Raw genomic sequence first — 24,464 nt, 5'->3', positions numbered from 1 at the left:
CATACTGTGTTGAAAATGAAAAAGACTGGGATGAAAGTGTCCATTTGCTTTTGTTCACATCAAGAGAATTGGTACAGGAATCACTGGGCTTTAGCCCTTTTGAACTTGTATTTGGTCATAGAGTGAGGGGACCTTTGACCTTGCTGAGGGAACAGTGGACTGATGAAAAAGTGCATGTTAGCTTGTTAAGCTATGCTTTGGAGTACAAAAATAAATTACACCAAGTCTGTAGCCTCGCAAGACAAAACCTACAGAATTCTCAAAACCAAATTCCATTGTGAACTCTATTGCTGCTGGTTTGTTCCTAAAATGTTACAATTCGTAACAAAATTGGGGGCCACAAGCTTCTCCCCAGAGAATGGTTGGATATTACCATAAGTTTTGTAAAAACTTTACTGACATTGCTCTTCCTTTGACTAATCTCCTGAGGAAGTGTGAAAAGTTTGTTTGGACAGAACCTTGTCAGGAGGCATTTGATCAATTGAAAGCTATTTTATGTCATCAACCTGTGCTCAGGGCACCTGACTTTGCAAAGCCCTTCTCTATAGCCGTGGATGCCAGTGATGAAGCTGCAGGAGCAGTATTATTACAAAGGGGGTAATGATGATGTTGAACATCCTGTAGTTTACTTTTCAAGGAAATTCAATGATGTTTGTCCTGCGCAGAAACCACTTGTGGTTTACACTGATCATAATCCGTTACGGTTTCTGAGTAAGGTAAAGGACAAAAACAGAAGGTTGTTAAACTCGAGTCTGATTTTGCAGCAATATGATATGGTACTAAAACATGGGAAAGGTGCAGACAATATCATTGCAGATGGTCTGTCCAGATGCTAAGCTAAGTTCAAGAAAAAAACTGGTATTTGTATACGCTTCTGCAATGTGTTACATGATAATCACATATATATTGTTTTACATTCTATAGTTTGCAGTTAAACTTTTGCTCTCTGATCAAAACCTTTTCTTTTTGGGGCAAGTGTGATGAAGCCCTGGGTTTATCTTGCTGTGGACTGTCATTTTATATAACCATATTACCTTATAACAATTACAGCATGGAAACAGGCCATCTCGGCCCTTCTAGTCCATGCCGAACTCTTACTCTCACCTAGTCCCACCGACCTGCACTCAGCCCATAACCCTCCATTCCCTTCCTGTCCATATATCTATCCAATTTAACTTTAAATGACAACATCGAACCTGCCTCAACCACTTCTGCTGGAAGCTCGTTCCACACAGTCACCACTCTCTGAGTAAAGACGTTCCCCCTAATCTTTTGCCCTTAAACTCTCAACTCATGTCCTCTTGTTTGAATCTCCCCCATTCTCAATGAAAAAAGCCTATCCATGTCAACTCTATCAATCCCCCTCATAATTTTAAACACCTCTATCAAGTCCCCCCTCAACCTTCTACACTCCAAATAATAAAGACCTAACTTGTTCAACCTTTCTCTGTAACTCAGGTGCTGAAACCCAGGTAACATTCTAGTACTCTCTCAATTTTATTGACACCTTTCCTATAATTCGGTGACCAGAACTGTACACAATACTCCAAATTTGGCCTTACCAATGCCTTATTCAATTTCAACATTACATCCCAACTCAATGCTCTGATTAATAAAGGCCAGCATACCAAAAGCTTTCTTCACCACCCTATCCACTTGAGATTCCACCTTCAGGGAACTATGCACCATTATTCTAGATCCCTCTGTTCTACAGCATTCTTCAATGCCCTACCATTTACCATGTATGTCCTATTTTGATTAGTCCTACCAAAATGTAGCACCTCATATTTTTCAGCATTAAACTCCATCTGCCATCTTTCAGCCCACTCTTCTAACTGGCCTAAATCTCTCTGCAAGCTTTGAAAACCTACTTCATTATCTACAACTCCACCTATCTTAGTATCATCTGCATACTTACTAATCCAATTTACCACCCCATCATTTTAAGACAGAGTGCCTGAGTGACGTCAGCTGCCAGCTTTCTCGGTTCCTGTTTGATTCTTACTGAGAGAGAGAGGGGAGCGGAACTATTTGACTCTGCAGCTTGTTTTGATTTAAGCAAGGACACTCACTCTCACACAGTCAGTCGCAGTCGGACAACGGAAGGAAGCCAGTGACTAAGGGGTCACTGGTTGGAACTTTCCTTTACTTTATACTTTATTGTCGCCAAACAATTGAATATCATCACAGTGATATTTGATTTTGCGCTTCCCGCTCCCTGGATTACAGTGCCCACAAGGGTGGGTTGAGCATCGACCCAGCATATCGATAAGTGGCTATCACGTTATGTGATTGGGGCAACCTTGTCGAAACTACCTATGTGTTAACCCTTGCTTGGCTGGTAGTTCCCTTTAAAGACGGTTCCCCTGTGATAAGCTACTACTGGTGATCATTTGTAAGTGGATTTGGAACGACGACAGATAAAACCTACGGCGATTGTTATCCTGTTTTACCACCGTGGAACCTGTAGAATATGACATAAATGCTTTCTCTCGACATTCAGCTTGGATTACAAATCTCTCTCTCACATCCTTTAATCCGTGGATGAACTGAACTTTCATACCTTACCATCTCAGGATTTTAAGCCTGGTACCCTACCCCTGCCGCGCCCCCCCCCCCACAAACTCAATAGTTTGGGAGCTACATTTACACATATGTATACTCATAATACTGTTAATTTCTGATTATTCTCGATTGAGTTGCTATATTAAGTAGATACTAATAAAGATAGTGCTTTTAACATCAAAACCAGACTCCAGGTGTGGTCTATCGCTGCTAATTTTAAACCATTACGGGTACGTAATACCAGTAATTTCTAAGGTAGGGACATGTTCGGCACAACTTTGTGGCCTGAAGGGCCTGTATTGTGCTGTAGGTTTTATGTTTCCATGTTTCTCTGGCATTTCTTATACTCACGTACCTCATTTGATCCAAACTATCTATCTTGATATGCACAACCTCCTTTTCACCAGAGACTCAATATCTCTTCATAACCATTAGCCTTGTCTTTAATCTTAATAGTACACAAATTCTTCACTCCCAATGTTTCATTTTTAAAACATTGTGGATTTCAGGAAGTGATGGTTGGCAGAGCACCCATACTGGTCCTCATTGAGGGGTCAGTGGTGAAAAGGGGAAGCAGACTCAAGTTGTTTGCCATCAACATCTCAGACAATCTATCCCAGACAAAACACATTGACACAATCACACAGAAGACATTCCAGCAGCCCTACTTTGTTAGAAGTTTGAAGAAATTGGATACGTCAGTAAACACTCTTGGAAGTCTCTATAGATGAGCATTCTCACAGGTGTATCACAGCCTGGTGAGGAGGCTCCAGTGTATAGGTTTTCAAAAGCTTGTAAGGGAACATCAGATTTCATTTAGATTAGAAAAAAAATCTGGAACACATTAGTCGTTGAAGCTATCACATTGTGATAATAACCTACCACGCTCCTTGGTTCTTCTGTCATCTGGTGCCTTAATCATGTTGGGTGTTATCTGAAACCAGACACATTGTTCTTTCTGTGAGCATCCTCATCAGTTTGTGTGATACAATCACACATTTTGTGAGCTGGATCCAATTAATGGGAAAGAAACCCAGAAGAAGTCAGTGCCCGTGGAATGTATGATAATCAGTGCCCTCACAAACATTAATATGGGTGAATGAAACAGGGAAAGCTAGCAAGATAATTTTCCAAATTCCTTCTGTACAGTAAACTTACACATATGCCAAGCTTTAATCCATTCTGTGACCATGTTGCGAATTACTTGCCGATCTTCATGGGTATTAAACGATTTCTTCAGTGGTTTGTGCAGGACTCCATAATCTGGTGGCCTCAGCCCTTTCTCTGTGGTATAATCAGTCAGGGTGGGCAATACCGTCCACCTCCTCAGGCCTTTGCACACTTTCTGCAGCCCTGTGTGGGTAGAGATAGAAATCGACATTATGGCAAGAACAAATGGAGCATCAATGACATTTCTTTCAGTTTTCACAGGTTCTCCTTTACTTTCAACCCTCTACTATTCTTCTTCCTCCTCCATCCGAGAACCAGGGCCTCAATACTTCTTTCCTGATTTGTAGTGAACCAGGGGGTTGATTCCTTCTCTACTGCTCCTTCAATGTCACAAAAACAAAGGAGCTGGTTGTGGATTACAGGAGGAATGGAGACAGACTAACCCCTATTGATATCAATTGATCTGGTGTTGAGAGGGTAAACAGCTTTAAGTTCCTCTGTATACACATCACCAAGGATCTCACGTGGTCTGTACATACCGGCTGTGTGGTAAAAAAGGCACAGCAGCATTTCTTTCACCTCAGACGGTTGAGGAAGTTCGGTATGGGCCCCCAGATCCTAAGAACTTTCTACAGGGGCACAGCTGAGAGCATCCTGACTGGCTGCATCACTGCCTAGTATGGGTACTGTTCCCTCAATCACAGGACTCTGCAGAGAGTGGTGCGGACAGCCCAGCACATCTGTAGATGTGATCTTCCCAGTATTCAGGACATTTATAAAGACATAGAAACATAGAAAATAGGTACAGGAGTAGGCCATTCGGCCCTTCGAGCCTGCACCGCCACTTATTATGATCATGGCTGATCATCCAACTCAGAACCCCGCCCCAGCCTTCCCTCCATACCCCCTGACCCCTGTAGCCACAAGGGCCATATCTAACTCCCTCTTAAACATAGCCAATGAACTGGCCTCAACAGTTTCCTGTGGCAGAGAATTCCACAGATTCACCACTCTCTGTGTGAAGAAGTTTTTCCTAATCTCGGTCCTAAAAGGCTTCCCCTCTATCCTCAAACTGTGACCCCTCGTTCTGGACTTCCCCAACATCGGGAACAATCTTCCTGCATCTAGCCTGTCCAATCCCTTTAGGATCTTATACGTTTCAATCAGATCCCCCCTCAATCTTCTAAATTCCAACGAGTACAAGCCCAGTTCATCCAGTCTTTCTTCATATGAAAGTCCTGCCATCCCAGGAATCAATCTGGTGAACCTTCTTTGTACTCCCTCTATGGCAAAGATGTCTTTCCTCAGATTAGGGGACCAAAACTGCACACAATACTCCAGGTGTGGTCTCACCAAGGCCTTGTACAACTGCAGTAGTACCTCCCTGCTCCTGTACTCGAATCCTCTCGCTATAAATGCCAGCATACCATTCGCCTTTTTCACCGCCTGCTGTACCTGCATGCCCACTTTCAATGACTGGTGTATAATGACACCCAGGTCTCGTTGCACCTCCCCTTTTCCTAATCGGCCACCATTCAGATAATAATCTGTTTTCCTATTTTTGCCACCAAAGTGGATAACTTCACATTTATCCACATTAAATTGCATCTGCCATGAGTTTGCCCACTCACCCAACCTATCCAAGTCACCCTGCATCCTCTTAGCATCCTCCTCACTGCTAACACTGCCACCCAGCTTCGTGTCATCCGCAAACTTGGAGATGCTGCATTTAATTCCCTCATCCAAGTCATTAATATATATTGTAAACAACTGGGGTCCCAGCACTGAGCCTTGCGGTACCCCACTAGTCACCGCCTGCCATTCTGAAAAGGTCCCGTTTATTCCCACTCTTTGCTTCCTGTCTGCTAACCAATTCTCCACCCACACCAATACCTTACCCCCAATACCGTGTGCTTTAAGTTTGCACACTAATCTCCTGTGTGGGACCTTGTCAAAAGCCTTTTGAAAATCCAAATATACCACATCCACTGGTTCTCCCCTATCCACTCTACTAGTTACATCCTCAAAAAATTCTATGAGATTCGTCAGACATGATTTTCCTTTCACAAATCCATGCTGACTTTGTCCGATCATTTCACCGCTTTTCAAATGTGCTTTTATCACATCCTTGATAACTGACTCCAGCAGTTTCCCCACCACCGACGTTAGGCTAACCGGTCTATAATTCCCCAGTTTCTCTCTCCCTCCTTTTTTAAAAAGTGGGGTTACATTAGCCACCCTCCAATCCTCAGGAACTAGTCCATAAGACGTGCATAAAAAGGGCCCAAAGGATCATTGGGGACTCGAGTCACCCCAACCACAAACTGTTCCAGCTGCTACCATCCAGGAAACTGTACAGCAGCATAAATGCCAGAACCAACAGTCTCCGTAACAGTTTCTTCCACCAAGCCATCAGACTACTCAATCCATGCCTACGTAACTGTATTTCTATGTTATATTAACTGTCCCGTTGTACATACTATTTATTATGTCCATTTCGATGGAGATGTAATGTAAAGATTTTTACTCCTCAAGTATATGAAGGATGTAAGTAATAAAGTCAATTCAATTCAAATATTTCTTACATTCAGCTAGGCCACATGTTCATGATTTCAACCTACAATATGCACTGAAGGCGGCTGGGCCATTGTGTCTTATTCTCAGGACTACACCATGGAATTTATATGCCTCATTTAGAGGATGAAAAATTCAGAATCAATGTCCTGATGAAGATCTGGAAAGCAGTGCTTAAAGGGTAGGTTTGCAGGTGGATGAAGTGGGCTGTGGTGCAATGAAGGACAAATAGTCAAGGTAGTTGAGAAACAGCACGAAATTCGGACTAATACCAGTAAAAATAAACACTAAATTTACGAATCAGCAATCTATTTTGTATGCAACACTATTTTGTATGATTGTGCCTCAGATGACGATTGAAAAATTGAAATATATGCCTAGAAATTAAATGGCACTAAATGGACATAATTGGCAGGGCACAGTGGACTGAAGTACCCGTCTGTGCACTTTATGACTAGGACTCTAAACAAAAATAACAGCATCAGAATGTTATAGTGGGTGATGTTTCACTCTACCTGCCTACAGGTGTATAGCATGTGCAGCAATTACTTTAGAAAGGTATCAGAAGGGCAAAAAAGATATCTACGCCAAAATCCTAAAAGTTTCTATATTAGTAGCAAAAGGGAGTGAGTAGGTTCTTATGAGGATCAGTGTGATTGACTACAAGAGATGTGTAATCTTCAATCAATTCTTCTTGTTTATATTTAACATGCAGAAGCTCAGGGAAGCCAGGGAATACAGAGAACAGTGATGTTCAGAAATGTATTGACTTTATAAAAGAAAAGGTGCTGGTGATTTTGGAGAGCATAAAAGTGAACAAATCCCCAGGGCCTGACCTACTCTAGGATATTGTTGAGAGGAACACTGAAAGGAACTGCTGGGGCCTTGGCAGAGATTTTTGTATTATTATTCATTGGTGAGGAACTGACAGACCAGATTGTAACTAATTTGATTTTATTTCAGATGAGCTGCAAACACACAGCAGAGAATGACAGGCCAGTGAGCTAACAACATTGAGATAGTATTGGAGGGGATTCGAAGAGAAAGGATCAACCTATATTTGGAAAGGCAAGGAATGACTATGATCCTTTGACTGGCTAGGGAATTTTTGTGGAAAATTGCGTCTCACAAATGTTATTGTTTTTTTAAAATCAGGTGATAGGAGGATGGAACAAGCAAAGAATGGAAAATCTCAAGATATTGTTATTGTCATGGGAGATCTAAATGCTAAAATAGGACAAGGTGCTGATGGAAATACCACAGGAAAATTTGGACTCAGGGAAAGAAATGAAAGAGGTGAGAAATGGGTAGAATGGTGCAAAATGAATAATCAGGTCATTATGAATATGGGGTGTATGGGGTGTCAGGGAGGGGTAGCACCTCTGGTGGGGGAACATGTCGCGTCCTTTTCAGGGCGGTTAGTCCACCTTTGGTCCCCACCTGGCACTCAGCTCTCACCTGTGGCTCCCCGTAGCTGTTTGCATGCGACAGCGGCCACACCCCGGGCAACGGCTTCGACAAGCCGGCTAAACCAGGTGAGGGTAGCCGATGGGTCTCAAACCCTCGGTGAGATAGGGAGTTGTCTATCCCAGCATGTGAAGACAGACTCCGGTGGATTGAGCGGACGAGACCAGTGGAAGGTCCAATGGTCAAGAAGGCGGTCTCTGCAAGCGTCGTGGAACGTGTAGAGCAGGACAAGACACAGAAGATGTCCTGGTCATCCACTGCGCCTAGTCCCATCTCCAGCCGTCTAGACTCTGTCTTGCCACTGGATCCAGATGGGAATTGGGAAGAGAGAGTGAGGCTGACGCTGCGCAACTCTCCCTCACTTAAATCCAAATCACACGCTAGTCTCGACACCATCATTATGGTGTCGAGGTCCTCTTCAACGTCAACGATGGACGAACAACAACAACAATGAAAACCTACTTTAAAAACCATCCAAGACACTTGTGGACCTGGAAAAGTCCAGGTGATAACATGAGAAATCAAATTGACTTTATTACTATAAACAAAAGATTTAGAAACTCATTGACTCAATGCAAAATGTATCCAGGTGCAGACTGTAATAGGGACTATAACCCAGTAGTATGTCTTGTAAAAGTAAAACTTAAAAAATTAAAGAAGCAAATACCTGAACAATCCCTTGACTACTTGCAATTAATTAAAGAAGAAAACTTAAGACAAAAAATTTACAATTGAAGTAAGGAATAGATTTCAAAGTCTAGAAATAGAATCTGTTGAAGATGATAGCAATCATGTAGAAATGAAATTTAAATCTCTAAAGGATGCCTTGGTAGAATCAGCAAAGTCAGTGATTCCTAAAAAAGTAAAAAGCACAAAGAATAAATAGATGACAGATGAAATCAAAAATCTAATGGAAGAAAGGAGACGGAAGAAAACAAATCCAATAGAATATAAGACCTTAGATAAAAAAGTTAAAAGCTTATGTCAAAAAGCCAAAGAAGAATGGTTATACCAGGAATGTGAGCAAATAGAAAGAATCCCTATTACTGATCCTAGAAGGTCACATCAACAAAACAAAAATATCACTGATAAAAAGCTCCTCTGTTCTTCAGGTGGATGTTTGAAAGCAAAGGGCGGTACCATTATCATGAAAAAAGATGGGATTATGAACAGATGGACCGAGTATATTCAGGAATTGTTTGAAGACGATCGAGGCAAAAAACCAGAAATTAAGAAAAACATTGAAGGTCCAAGTATTTAAAAATCTGAAGTTCGTAATGCAATAAATAAGATGAAGAAAGGAAAGGCAGCAGGTCCTGATGAATTCGTAATAGAATAAATTATTGCCCTTGAAGATTATGGAATTGAAAAACTTACTGATTTAATCAATGACATTTATGAGACTGGAAAAATACCAGAAGAGATGAAAAAAATCAGTATTTATCACTCTTCCTAAGAAAGCTGGAGCAATAGAATGTGAATTACATAGGACCATACGTTTAATGAGTCATATCATCAAGATACTTCTAAGAATTTTGATGGCAAGAGCTAAAGGTAAGATACAAGCTGAAATAGGCAAAGAACAATGTGGTTTTGTGAAAGACAAAGGTACAAGAAGCACAATATTGATGTTAAGGATACTATCAGAACGAGCTATTCAAGTGCAAAAAGATTTGTTTGTTTTATTGACTACACAAAAGCATTTGATAAAGTGAAGCACAATAAGTTATTTGAAATATTACAGGAAACTCTAGATCTAGATTCAAAAGACCTCTGCCTAATCAGAAATCTGTAACTGGGAACAAACTGCCGCTGTAAGAATAGATGGAGAAGTGAGTAAGTTTACGAAAACCAAGAGAGGCATTAGACAAGGGTGTGTTTTCTCCCCTGATTTATTTAATGTGTACAGTGAAACAATATTACAAAAAATAAGAGACATCTTGGGAATCAAAGTTGGCAGTGAAAACATCAATAATTTCAGATATGCAGATGACACTGTGTTAATTGCAAGTACGGAGGAAGAACTACAAAACTTAATTGTTATAATTGTTGAAGAAAGTGCAAAAATGGGTCTATCAATTGCAAAAAGACAGAATGTATGGTGATATCCAAAAAGAAGGAGAATCCTATCTGCAGGCTGAGAATAAATGGGGAACACATAAAACAAGTAAAGAACTTTTGCTACTTAGGAAGCTGGGTGACATCAGATGGCAGGTGTGACTTGGACATCGAAAGAAGAATAGGGATGGCAAAAGACACCTTTACGAGAATGAAGAGTATACTGACCAATACTAAACTAGGCATGACAACCCGCCTCAGAGTACTGAAATGTTATGTTTATCCAGTTATGTTATATGGCTCAGAATGTTGGACAATATCTAGTAACATGAGGATATGAATTGTAGCAGCAGAAATGTGGTTTTTGAGGAGGATGCAAAGAATATCGTGGATGAAACGAATATCTAATGAGGATGTCATGAACAGAGCAAACACAAAAAGGGAAATAATGTGTGAGATCATGAAAAGGCAACGTAACTTCATTGGACATGTGATTGGGAAAGAGGAGTTAGAATGCACGGTAATTATGGGAAAGATTGAAGGGAAGAAAGCAAGAGGAAGACAAAGACAAATGATGATGGAGACAGTAGCCAGAGAATTGGAAATGAATACCAATGAATTGATCTACTTGACCCGAAACAGGAGTGTGTGGGCCATGGCAGTCAAAGCTCAAACCTGATGATGATGATAGGAGGATGACAAGGGTTGAGAAGAAGATGTTATCCTACATCAGATTTACCAAGGGCTTTGACAAGGACCTACAGATCACATAGGGTCTGGGGTGAGCTAGCCAAATGGATACAACATTGGGTTGGTGAAATGAATCAGAAGTTGGCAGTGGAAGGTTGCAAGCTTGTGACCAGTGGTGTGCTGCCAGGATCTGTGCTGGGCACCTTGATGTTTATCACCTTTATTAACAATTTGGATTTGAACATGTAGGCAGAAAATAAGTTTGTGGGTGACGCCAAAATTTGCTGTACAGTAGACAGTGAAGGAAGTTGCCTAAGGTTAAAATAAGATCTAGTTAAAATGGGAAATTGGGCAAAGGAATGGCATATGAAATTTAACTACGACAAGTGCAAGGCGATGCACTTCGGGAAATTAAACCAGGTAGGACATACACAATGAATGGGAGGGCCCTGAGGAATGTGGTAAAATAGAAGGACCTTGAGGTACAAGTACTTAGTTCCCTGAGAGCAGCAATGCATCAGGTGATAAAGAGGCCAGAATCCACATGGCATATTTGCCTTCACTGCTTGAGGCAGTGAGTACAAGAATCAGGATGTATTGTTACTGTATGACCACACCTGGAATATTGTGTGCAGTTCTGGTCACCATGTTATTGGAAGAATGTGATTGAGCTGGAGAGGGTGCCGAAAAGATTCACGAAGATGTTACCAAGACTAGAGGGCTTGAGATATAGAGAGAGGTCTGTTTCTGGAGTGAATGAGGCTGAGGGATGCTCTTATAGAAGTTTAGAATGTCATCAGGGGAATAAATGAGGTAACTCACGCAAAATAGGAGGGAAGATACAAGATTGCTGGGGCCTTGACCAGTAACTTCATGTCCTCTCTAGCCATAGGCAAGAACCCAGAGGACTACTGAGTGGTTAATGTTACAGCTCTATTTAAGAAGGGAATAAGGGAAAATCCTGGGAACTATTGACCAGCGAGTCTCACGTCAGTTGTAGGGAAATTGCTGCAGAAAAGTTATAGGGATAGGATACATGAGCATCTGGAAACTCATGGTTGAATTAGGGAGAGCCAGCATGGCTTTGTGCATGGCAGACCTTGTCTTATCAACTTGATTTGAGTTTTTTGACAAGGTGACCATAAGACATAGGAGCAGAATTTGGCCATTCAGCCCATCACATTTGCTCTCCCATTTCATCATGACTGATCCCGGATACAATTCAACTCCATTCATCTGCCCTCTCATCATATCCCTTGATGCCCTGACCAATCAGGAAACTATCAACTTCGGCTTTACATATACCCAAGGACTTGGCTTCCACCACAGTCTGAGGCAGAGCATTCCACAGATTTACTACACTCTGGCTAAAAAAAATTCCTCCTTACTTCTGTTCTAAAAGGTTGCCCCTCCATTTTGAGGCTCTGCCCTCTAGTTCTGGATACCCCCACCATAGGAAACATCCTCTCCACATCCACCCTATCTAGTCCTTTCAACATTCAGTAGCTCAATGAGATCCCCACACATTCTTCTAAATTCTAGTGAGTATAGGCCCAAAGCTACCAAACACTCCTCATATGTTAACCCCTTCATTCCCAGAATCATCCCTGTGAACCTCCTCTGAACTCTCCCCAATGGCAATACATCCTTCCTGAGATATGGGGCCTAAAACTGTTGACGATGCTCCAAGTGTGGCCTGACTAGTGTCCTATAAAGCTTCAGCGTTATCTTCTTGCTTTTATATGGTCGGCTGCTCTGAACAGAGTCTGGCCCTCTGGCTCAGAAGGGTAGGGAAAGGAAAAGGAAGGCAGTAGTGATAGCGGTCTCTATAGTTAGGGGGGTCAAACAGGTGATTCTGTGGACGCAGTAAAGAAATTCGGATGGTAATTTGCCTCCCAGGTGCCAGGGTCCGGGATGTTTTAGAACTCGTCCAAGATATCCTGCAGTGGGAGGGAGACCAGCCAGAGGTCGTGGTACATATTGGTACCAATGACATAGGTAGGAAGAGGGAAGAGGTCCTGAAAAAAGACTACAGGGAGTTAGGAAGGAAGTTGAGAAGCAGGACTGCAAAGGTAGTAATCTCGGGATTACTACCTGTGCCACGTGACAGTGAGTATAGGAATAGAATGAGTTGGAGGATAAATGCGTGGCTGAGGGTTTGGAGAAGGGGGCAGGAATTCAGATTTCTGGATCATTGGGACCTCTTTTACGGCAGGTGTGACCTGTATTAAAAGGGCGGGTTGCATTTGAATTCCAGGGGGACCAATATCCTGGCGGGGAGGTTTGCTAAGGCTACTGGGGAGAGTTTAAACTAGAATTGTTGGGGGTGGGAACCGAACTGAAGAGACTGGGGACGAGGCGGTTGGCTCACAAATAGAGAAAGCTTTTAGACAGTGCAAGAGGGAGGATAGGTAGGTGATAGAGAAGGGACGTGCTCAGACTGATGGTTTGAGATGTGTTTATTTTAACGCAAGGAGTATTGTGAACAAAGCGGATGAGCTTAGAGCGTGGATCATTACTTGGAGCCATGATGTGCTGGCCATTACAGAGACTTGGATGGCTCAGGGACAGGAATGGTTACTTCAAATGCCGGGTATTAGATGTTTCAGAAAGGACAGGGAGGGAGGCAAAAGAGGTGGGGGCATGGCACTACTGATCAGAGATAGTGTAATGGTTGCAGAAAAGGTGGATGCCATGGAGGGATTGTCTACAGAGTCCCTGTGGGTGGAGGTTAGGAGCAGAAAGGAGTCAATAAGTTTACTGGGTGATTTTTGTAGGCTGCCCAATAGTAACAGGGATATTGAGGAGCAGATAGGGAAACAGATCCTGGAAAGGTATAATAATAACAGAGTTGTCGTAATGGGAGATTTTAATTTCCCAAATATCGATTGGCATCTCCCTGGATCAAGGGGTTTAGATGGGGTGGAGTTTGTTGGGTGTGTTCAGGAAGGTTTCCTGACACAATATGTAGATAACCCTACAAGAGGAAAGGCTGCACTTGAATTGGTATTGGGAAATGAACCTGGTCAAGTGTCAGATCTCACAGTGGGAGAGCATTTTGGAGATAGTGATCATAATTGTATCTCCTTTACAACAGCATTGGAGAGAGATAGGAACAGACAAGTTAGAAAAGTGTTTAATTGGAGTAAGGGGAATTATGAGGCTATCAGGCAGGAAATTGGAAGCATAAATTGGGAACAGATGTTCTCAGGGAAAAGGAAGAAATGTGGCAAATGTTCAGAGGATATTTGTGTGGAGTTCTGCATGGGTATGTTCCAATGAGACAGGGAAGTTATGGTGGTGTACAGGAACCGTGGTGTACAAAGGCTGCAATAAATCTAGACAAGAAAAGAAAACCTTCCAAAAGGTTCAGAGAGCTAGGTAATGTTAGAGATCTAGAAGATTATAAGGCATTCTACAAGTATGTGAAGGAGCAAGAGGATAAGTGTGACAGTGGGAAAGTGTGTATGGAAACGGAGGAAGTAGCAGAGGTACTTAATGGAAACTTCATTTCAGTATTCACTATGGAAAATAATCTTGGTGATGTAGTGATGACTTGCAGCAGACTAAAAAGCTTGAGCATGTAGATATTAAGAAAGAGGATGTGCTGGAGCTTTTGGAAAGCATCAAGTTGGATAAGTCGCCGGGACCGGATGAGACATACCCCAGGCTACTGTGGGAGGCGAGGGAGGAGATTGCTGAGCCTCTGGCAATGATCTTTGCATCATCAATGGAGACAGGAGAGGTTCCGGAGGATTGGAGAGTTGCAGATGTTGTTCCTTTATTCAAGAAAGGGAGTAGAGATAGCCCAGGAAATTATAGACCAGTGAGTCTTACTTCAGTGGTTGGTAAGTTGATGGAGAAGATCCTGAGAGGCAGGATTTATGAACATTTGGAGAAGTAAAATATGATTAGGAATAGTTGGTATGTCTTTGTCAAGGGCAGGTTGTGCCTTATGAGCCTGATTGAATTCTTTGAGGATGTGACTAAACACATTGATGAAGGAAGAGCAGTAGGTGTAGTGTATATAGATTTCAGCAAGGCATTTGATAATGTACCCCATGCAAGGCTTATGAGAAAGTAAGGAGGCATGGGATCCAAGGGGACATTGCTTTGTGGATCCAGAACTGAAAGGCAAAGAAGGCAAAGAGTGGTTGTATACGGGTCATTTTCTGCATGGAGGTCGGTGACCAGTGGTGTGCCTCAGGGATCTGTTCTGGGACCCTTACTCTTCGTGATTTTTATAAATGGCCTGGATAAGGAAGTGGAGGGATGGGTTAGTAAGTTTACTGATGACACAAAGGTTGGAGGTGTTGTGGATAGTATGGAGGGCTGTCAGAGGTTACAGCGGGACATTGATAGGATGCAAAACTGGGCTGAGAAGTGGCAGATGGAGTTCAACCCAGATAAGTGTGAAGTGGTTCATTTTGGTAGGTCAAATATGATGGCAGAATATAGTATTAATGGTAAGTGTGGAGGATCAGAGAGATCTTGGGGTCCGAGTCCATAGGACACTCAAAGCTGCTACGCAGGTTGACTCTGTGGTTAGGAAGGCATACGGAGTATTGGCCGTCATCAATGGTGGAATTGAATTTCGGAGCTGAGAGGTAACGTTGCAGCTATATAGGACCCTGATCAGACCCCACTTGGAGTACAGTGCTCAGTTCTGGTCACCTCACTACAGGAAGGATGTGGAAATCATAGAAAGGGCGCAGAGGAGATTTACAAGGATATTGCCTGGATTGGGGAGCATGCCTTATGAAAATAGGTTGAGTGAACTCGGCCTTTTCTCCTTGGAGCAGCAGAGGGTGAGAGGTGACCTGATAGAGGTGTATAAGATGATGAGAGGCATTGATCGTGTGGATAGTCAGAGGCTTTTTCCCAGGGCTAAAATGGTTGCCACTAGAGAACACAGGTTTAAGATGCTGGGGAGTAGGTACAGAGGAGATGTCAGGGATAAATTTTTTACTCAGAGTGGTGAGTGCGTGGAATGGGCTGCTGGTGATGGTGGTGGAGGTGGATACGATAGGGTCTTTTTAGAGATTTTTGGATAGGTACATGGAGCTTAGAAAAATAGAGTGTTATGGTTAAGCCTAGTAATTTCTAAGGTAGAGACATGTGCGGCACAACTTGGTGGGCCAAAGGGCCCGTATTATGCTGTAGGTTTTTATGCTTCTATATTCTATTCCCCTTGAACTAAATGCTAACATTGCATTTGGCTTCTTTACCACAGACTCAACCTGTAAATTAACTTTCTGGGAGTCTTGCACGAGGACTCCCAAGTCCCTTTGCACTTCTGAAGCTTGAATGTTCTCCCCATTTAGTCTGTACTATTGTCCCTTTTACCAAAACACATAATCATACATTTCCCAACACTGTATTCCTTCTGCCACATTTTTGCCCATTCTTCCTACTTCTCTAAGTCCTGCTGCAATCGCACTGCTTCCTCAGCACTACCTACCCCTCCACCTATCTTTGTATCACCTGCGGAAGTTGATAGTGTCCTAATTGGTCAGGGCATCAAAGGATATGGTGAGAAGGCAGGTGTGTGGGCTTGAATGGAATCCAGGTTCAGTGATGATGGAATGGCATAGCTGACTCGATGGGCTGAGTTGCCTAATTATGCTCCTATATCTTATTGTCTTATCTGTTATCTCTTCAGCAACCTCCTTCAGGACTCTGGGATAGCCCATCTTGTCCAGCTCACTTACCCACCTTAAGACCTTTGAGTTTGCCTTGCACTTTTTCCTTTGCAATAGCTTTGGCACTCACTCCCGCTCCCTGACACTCACTGACCTCTGGCATACAGCTAGTGTCTTCCACAGTAAAGACTGAAGCAGCATACTTATTAAGTTCATCTGCTATTTCTTTGTCCCCCATTACTACCTCACCAGCATCATTGTCCAGTGGTCCAATATCAACTCTCACCTCCTTATCTAACTGAAAAAACTTTTAGTAACACACATCAAAGTTGCTGGTGAACGCAGCAGGCCAGGCAGCATCTGTAGGAAGAGGTGCAGTCGACGTTTCAGGCCGAAACCCTTCGTCAGGACTGCTGCGTTCACCAGCAACTTTGATGTGTGTTGCTTGAATTTCCAGCATCTGCAGAATTCCTGTTGTTTGCGTTTAAAAACTTTTAGTATCCTGCTTTATATTATTGGCTAGTTTGCCCCTATATTTCATCTTTTCCCTTCTTGCTCTTTTAGTTGCCTTTTATTGGATTTTAAAAACTTCCCAATCATCCAACTTCCCACTCCTTTTTGCTACCTTACATGGTCTTTCCTTGCCTTTTATATAGTCCTTAACTTCCCTTGTCATCCATAGTTGCCTACACCCGCCACTTGAGAACAAATTCTTCTCTGGAACATACCTATCTTGCGCCTTGTGAACTATTCCCTGAAAGTTCAGCCACCTCTGTTCTGCCATCAGTCCCACCTGTATCCCACTCCAATCCACCTGGGCAAGCTCCTCTCTCATGCCTCTGTAATTCCCTTTATTCCATTGCGTTACTGATACATGTGATTTGTGCTTCTCCCTCTCAAATTGCAATATGAATTCAATCATATCATGATCACTGCCTCCTAAGGGTTCCTTTACGTTAAGCTGACTAATAAGATAGCCTTTCCCCTAGTAGGCTTGAGCACAAGCTGCTCTAAAAACCAATCTCGCAGGCATTCAACAAATTCTGCCTCTTGCGATCTGATACTGACCTGATTTTCCCAATCCCCTTGCATATTGAAGTCCCCCATTACAATTGTGATCTTTATTATAGGCCTTTTCCAGCTTCCTTTGTAATCTCAACCCCACATCTTGGCTACTATTTGGAGGCCTATATGTGAGTCCCATAATGTTTTTTTTACCCTTGCAGTTTCTTAACTCCACACACAAATATTCAGCAATCTCTGACCCCATGTCATGTCATATGTGACGAGAGAGATTGATTAGGTTAGGGCACTGGATGTTGTCTACCTGGATTTTTAGTAAGATGTTTGACAAAGAACAGAGAGATCTTGTGATCCAAGTTCACAGCTCCTTGAAAGTGGCTACACAGGTCAATAAGGTGGTTAAGAAGGCTTATGCAATGCTTCCTTCTATTAGTTGAGACACAGAGTTCAAAGTTAAGAGGTTATGTTGCAACCTTATAAAACTCTGGTTAGGCCACATCTGGAGTACTGCATCCAATTTTGGAGCCCCACAAAAGGAGATTTACCAGGATGCTGCCCAGTTTAGAGGGCATATGCTGTCATGAGAGGCAGGATAAACCTGGATTTTTTCTCTGGAGTGCTGGAGGCTGAGGGGAGACCTGATAGAGGTTTATAAGATTATGACCTGCTGTCAGAGCGCTGAAGCAAGGACCCAATCGCAGACCTAGTGTGCACTGTGATATCTACTGAGTAGCAAATCCAGAGGGGCAACAAAGTCGGCGTCAAAGTTCAGACAGAGATCAAAAATTCCAGAGAAATCCAAAAACTAGAATCGGGAAACAGGTAGAGTCAATATTCAGACGGACACAGTACAGATACGAATGCTGGAAAGGCTCAGGAAAACTCATTGGCACAATCTGGCAACAAACAGGTGAAATCACAGGACTGAAATACACTGAGCAATAAACAGGGAGGCAGATGATAGGTGGAGCACAATGAGACAGAAGTGGCAGCAAAACAGGTAATGAGAAACAGGTGAGAGCCGGAGTACTCAGTAATACAGGGGCCGGAGTAGAGCAGGAGCGGGGACAGGAGCACATGGGGCATGAAAACAAACAAAAGCACATGGCAATACAAAACCACAAAATGATGGCTATGGGGAAACACACACAAAGACAGTTCAACTGGAGCTACTGACACCTGCATACATAGAGCAGACAGGGAGTATCTGTTTCCCAGGGTTGAGATGTCTAATACAAGAGGGCATTCATTGAAAGTGAAAAGGGATAGGTTCAAGGGGGATGTACTGTTTAGTATGGTAGTAGAGGCAAATACATTAGAGGCTCTTAAGAGACATTTGCATCGGCACATGGAAGTAAGTAAGGTATGGAGGGATATGGACATTGTGTAGTTAGGAGGGATTAGTGTTTGGTTATTTCTGCTTTGCCTTTTAACTGGTTCGATACAACATTGTGGGCCAAATGGCCTGTTCCTGTGCTGTACTGTTCTGTCTTCTAAATGCTGGAGAAACTCAGCAGGTCAAGCAGCATCTATGGAAATAAATTAACAGTCGATATTTCAGATCAAGACCCTTCTACAGGACTGGAAAGGAGAAGGTGCTAGATAAAAAAATGTGGGGAGAGGAACGAGGATAGCTGCAAGGTGATAGGTGAAACCACATGGATAGGAAAGATAAAGGGATGGAGAGGAAGGAATCTGATAGGAGAGGAGATTGGACTATAGGAGAAAGGAAAGGCGGAGAGGACCCCGGGGAAGGTGATCGGCTGCTGAGAAGAGGTAAGAGGCCAAAGTGTGGAATAGAAGAAGAGAGGAGGGAGAGAGAAAAATATTTTACCATGAGGAGAAATCTATATTCATGCCATCAGATTGAAGGCTACCCAGATGGAATATAAGGTGTTACTCCTCCACCCTGAGGGTGACCTCATCTTGTCAGAATGAGAATGGGAATTAAAATTGCAAACACGAGGAAATCTGCAGATGCTGGAAATCCAAGCAACACACATAAAATGCTGGAGGAAACATGTTTCCGATGTTGGAGGAGTCCAGAACCAGAGGCCATAATTTGAGAATAAGGGGTAGGCCATTTAGAACAGAGTTGAGGAAAAACTTTTTCACCCAGAGAGTTGTGGATCTGTGGAAGGCAGTGGAGGCCAATTCTCTGGATGCTTTCAAGAAAGGGTTAGATAGAGCTCTTAAATATAGCGGAGTCAAGGGATAGGGGGAGAAGGCAGGAATGGGGTACTGATTATGGATGATCAGCCATGATCATAGTGAATGGTGGTGCTGGCTCGAAGGGCTGAATGGCCTACTCCTGCACCTATATTCTATTGTCTATTAACTCAGCAGGCTAGGCAGCATCTATGAAAAAGGGTAAACAGTCGATGCTTCAGGCCGAGACCCTTAAAATGTTTGGCCATTGGGAAGCTGCGCTTTTGACAGCTGGAGTAGAGATGCTCAATGAAGCGGTCCCCCAATTTCTGACCAATGTAGAAGAGGCCACATCAAGATCACTGGACATCATAGACAACCCCATGAGATTCACGAGTGAAGTGTTGCCTCACCTGGAAGGACTGTTTGGGGCCCTGAATGGAGGTGAATGGGCAGGTATAGCACTTTGGCCACTTGCAGGGATAAGTGGTGGGAGGAAAATTAGTGGGAAGGGATGAATGGATAAGGGAATCACAGTGGGAGCAAACACTGCGAGAGGTGGGGGGTGGTAAGGTGAAGGTATTTTTAGTGGTGATGATAGAAGTTGCAGAGGATGATGTGTTGGATGCAGAGGCTTATAGGGTGGAAGGAAAGAATAACAGGAACTATCACTGCTAAAGGTGGCAGGAAGATAGGATGAACATGGGTGTTCAGGAAAGTTGATGAAGTTGGCCAGCTCAGCGTGGGTGCTTAAAGCAGCACTGATGCAGTCAGCAATGTAGTGGAGGAAGAGTTGAGAATATCCAAGGAAAGCTCAGAACATAGACTGTTCTGGAACACAGAACATATAACAATACAGAACAGGAACAGGCCATTCAGCCCACAATATTGTGCTAAGGCAGCTAAAAAGCAAATCAAAAACACCCAAACGCTAATCCCTGCAACATGTTCATATCCCTCCATCTTCCTCACATCCATGTGCCTATCCAAACACCTCTTCAAACCCTCTCACATACTTACCTCTACTATCATACCAGGCAGTACATTCCAGACATCCACAACTGTGAGTAAAAATCTTACCCCTCACAACCTCCTTGAACCTACCCCCTCTCATCTTCAATACATGCCCTCTGGTATTAGACATTTTAACCCTGGGGAAAAGATACTCCCTGTCCACTCTATCTATCCCATTCATAATCGTATAAACCTCCATTAGATCTCCCCTCAGCCTCCACCGCTCCAGAGAAAACAACCCAAGTGTATCCAGCCTCTCATGATAGCACACACCTTCTAAACCAGGCAGTATCCTGATAAACCTCTTCTGCACCTGCTCCAAAGCTTCAACATCCTTGTACCTATTTGAATTAAAACTGAAGTTAATTTTTGATCAATTTTCTTTGAAAGGGAGGTGCAGTAAAGACCAAATCTTTCTAGCCCTCAAAAAGGACCTTGTTGAAAAATCCTGCAAGTATTGCAGTGGAGACATGAGACAAATTCCTCTGATTGGGAGCTTGACAGAAGTTACTCTGCTCTGAACAGCCATGGAGGTGAATTTTCTCAGGAGGTTATGGTGCCTCCCCAAGGTCTGCTGGTGGGCAGAATGTGGAGTTCAGAAAAGAAAGTTGTACATCCATTTAAATCCAGAAAAAGTATGAAGGGAACTCATCTCTGACAGGACACCCATGTTAATACAGTGTATCTGGGAGGTGGTGGATGTGGTGGAGGTGAAGACGAGTGTTGAGCTGTGCCTTATTTTCAGAACTCTGCACATCAAGCAATGAGAGAGATTGAACCTGGAGGTGCTTGCTGTTGATTTTGGTCCTTTTTGTTCTCCGACCATTCTGCTGGCATTTGGGGGAATTGCTCCTGGAGATGCTTCTGATACTCTGACAGGTTGTCCATGATGATTTGCTCTTTGTACTTCTCACCATCATGGTGAACAATATTGGCTGACCCTGAAACGAAAAATTCCTGATTAAAATTTCATAACGTGGAACAGTTCTAATTCAACAATAAGCAAATGCTTTGAGAGGCTGGTCAAGGATTACATCTCCGCCATGCTACCACCCACACTAGACCCCCTATAATTCGCCTACTGACACAACCGATGGACAGATGATGCAATAGCCACTGCTCTACATACCATCCTTACACATCTGGAGAAGAAGGATGCTTATGTGAGAATGCTGTTCTTGGATTACAGTTCAGCATTCAACACCATAATTCCCTCCAGGCTCAACAGGAAGCTCAGAGACCTTGGCCTTGAACCTGCCTTCTGCAGCTGGATCCTGGACTTCCTGTCAGATTGCCAGCAGGTGGTAAGAGTGGGCGCCCTCACCTCTGCCCCTCTGACTCTCAACACAGGAGCTCCTCAGGGCTGCGAACTAAGTCCCCTCCTTTACTCTTCTGTATACCCATGGTTGTGTCACCACCCACAGCTCCAATCTGCTAATGAACTTTGCTGACGACACTATATTGATTGGCCTAATCTCAAACAATAACGAGGTGGCCTACAGGGAAGAAGTCATTACCCTGACACGGTGGTGTCAAGAAAACAACCTCTCCCTCATTGTCGCAAAAACAAAGGAGCTGGTTGTGGAATACATGAAGAATAGAGACGGGCTAACCCCTATTGACATCAGTGGATCTGGGGTTTAGAGGGTAAACAGCTTTAAGTTCCTCGGTATCCACATCATCGAGGGCCTCACGTGGTCTGTACACACCAGCTGTGTGGTGAAAAAGGCACAACAGCACCTCTTTCACGTCAAACAGTTAAGGAAGTTTGGTATGGGCCCCCAAATCCTAAGAACTTTCTACAGGGGCACAATTGAGAGCATCCTGACCAGCTGCATCACTGCCTGGTATGGGAACAGTACCTCCCTTAATCGCAGGATTCTGCAGAGAGTGGTGCGGACAGCCCAGCACATCTGTAGTTGTGAACTTTCCATGATTCAGACATTTCCAAAGACAGGTGTGAGAAAAGGGCCCAAAGGATCATTGGGGACTCGAGTCATCCCAACCACAAACTGTTCCAGCTGCTATCATCCGGGAAACGGTACCACAGCATAAAAGCCAGGACCAAAAGGCTCCGGAACAGCTTCTTCCACCAGACCAACAGACTGATTAACTCATGCTGATTTGAGTGTATTTCTATGTTACATTGACTGGTCTATTTATTATAAATTATAATTTCACATTGCACATTTAGACGGAGATGTAACGCAAAAATTGTTACTCGTATGTGAAGGATGCAAGAAATAAAGTCAATTCAATTCAGTTCCCAACACTTCCTGCCTTTAATACTCAATTAGAAGAGGACAAGGACATGATAAACATCCAACACCTTTCAATAAGTCATACTTCATCTCCTCCTTCCAATACCTACTTCCCAATTACCTTATGCTGTAATTTCACAATATTGTAGGAAGCTTTCAGGATTTTTGGTGTCCTGGCATGTGAGCACTTCTTCCAAAGGTAGAACATAGAAGAGTATTGCCAAGGGACAGGCCATTCAGTCCACAGTGTTGTGCTGAACCAGCTGAAAAGCAAATCAAAAACACCCAATATCCTTCCTATAGCAACTATGAACTTAGATCCCATGATCTTTCTGCTCAGCAACACTGTTAAAGATCTTGCCCTTAACAGTTTACTCTCTCCTGGCATTTTCCCAACCAAAGATGCAACACCTGACGTTTATCTGGGTTAACCTCCACCAATATCTACAACTGATCTATATCACACTATATTCTTTGACAGTCTTCTACAATATACACAACTCCACCCATCTTGTCTCTTGCCTCCTTCAATAAGCTGGGGTAAATCCCATCAGGCCCTGGGGACTTAGGAGACCAATACTTCCTCCTCCTTGACCTCTAAAGGCTTGAATGCATTTAGGTGTTCACTCAGCACTGATCTATTCCATATCCTTTTCCTTGGTAAATACTGAAACAAAGTACTCATTAAGTACCTCACTCACATTCATCACATCCAAGCCAATGTTTCCCTCTTTAACCTTGAGTGGTCTCACCCTCTCCCTAGTTATCACTTTGCTCTTGTATGTATAGAATGGCTTGTGATTCTCTTTAATCCTACTTGCCAAGGGCTTTTCATGGCCCCTCCTGGCTTTCCTAATTTCCTTCTTTAGTTCTTTCTGGCTTCTTTATACTCCTCATGTGCTTCGTTTGACATACGTTTCCTTTTTCTTCTTGACTAAATTTTTCACCTCTCTGGGACATCCAAGGTTCTCTTATCTTTCCATCCCGTTCTTCGAACAGGAGCATACCTTTCCAGTACCCTGTGCAATTGATCTTTAAACACCCTCCACATGTCTGATGTGGACTTGCCAGAGAAAAATTGTTCCCAATTAACTCTTCTTAGTTCCTGCCCAATCTTGTCATCATTTGCCCGACATCAATTTAAAACTCCCCTGCGTGAACACACCTATCCTCGTACACACCTATCCTGAAAGTTAAAGAGTTATGGCCTCTGTTCCAGAACTGCTCACCTAATGAAGGGAGGGCAGGGGGGAGACGAGGGGGATGGGGAGGAATGAGGGAGGGAGAGGAGGTGAGAGAAGGAGTGGAGAGAGCAGGAGGGGGAGGGGAGAGAGGATGGGGAGAGGGGAGAGGATGGGGAGAGGGGTGAACATAGAACATAGAATAGTACAGCACAGTACAGGCCCTTTGGCCCACAATGTTGTGCCGACCCTTAAGCCCTGCCTCCCATATAAGCCCCCACCTTAAATTCCTCCATACACCTGTCTAGGAGTCTCTTAAATTTCACTAGTGTACCTGCGTCCACCACTGACTCAGGCAGTGCATTCCACGCACCAACCACTCTCTAAGTAAAAAACCTTCCTCTAATATCCCCCTTGAACTTCCCACCCCTTACCTTAAAGCTATGTCCTCTTGTATTGAGCAGTGGTGCCCTGGGGAAGAGGCGATGGCTATCCACTCTATCTATTCCTCTTAATAACCATATAACCATTACAGCACGGAAACAGGCCATCTCGGCCCTTCTAGTCCGTGCCGAACTCCTACTCTCACCTAGTCCCACCGACCTGCACTCGGTCCATAACCCTCAATTCCCTTCCTGTCCATATATCTATACAATTTAACTTCAAATGAC

General features: G+C 43.3%; 1 protein-coding gene and 1 long non-coding RNA gene across 6 annotated transcripts in view; one reads left to right on the top strand and one right to left on the bottom strand.

Moving 5' to 3' along the window:
• heatr4 (HEAT repeat containing 4) overlaps window positions 1–24,464 on the bottom strand; it is a 130,284-nt gene that overhangs the window by 92,692 nt on the left and 13,128 nt on the right. For all 5 annotated transcript variants that reach the window (XM_063054396.1, XM_063054417.1, XM_063054406.1 and 2 more), the window contains exons 4-5: window positions 21,131–21,292; window positions 3,724–3,918 (exon numbers count right to left, since the gene is read on the bottom strand). In XM_063054396.1, the coding sequence (XP_062910466.1) occupies window positions 3,724–3,918; window positions 21,131–21,292 (357 nt within the window). The remainder of the gene's footprint in view (window positions 1–3,723; window positions 3,919–21,130; window positions 21,293–24,464) is intronic.
• Window positions 7,723–24,464, top strand: part of LOC134349717 (uncharacterized) — a 74,882-nt gene continuing 58,140 nt past the window's right edge. The window contains exon 1 of the long non-coding RNA XR_010018759.1: window positions 7,723–9,330. This is a non-coding gene — a long non-coding RNA (uncharacterized LOC134349717). The remainder of the gene's footprint in view (window positions 9,331–24,464) is intronic.

Source organism: Mobula hypostoma, chromosome 1 (assembly GCF_963921235.1).
Source record: "Mobula hypostoma chromosome 1, sMobHyp1.1, whole genome shotgun sequence".
Classification (NCBI taxonomy): domain Eukaryota; kingdom Metazoa; phylum Chordata; class Chondrichthyes; order Myliobatiformes; family Myliobatidae; genus Mobula; species Mobula hypostoma.
Note: the sequence above shows the minus strand (reverse complement) of the source record. Positions and strands in the feature narration are given on the sequence as shown.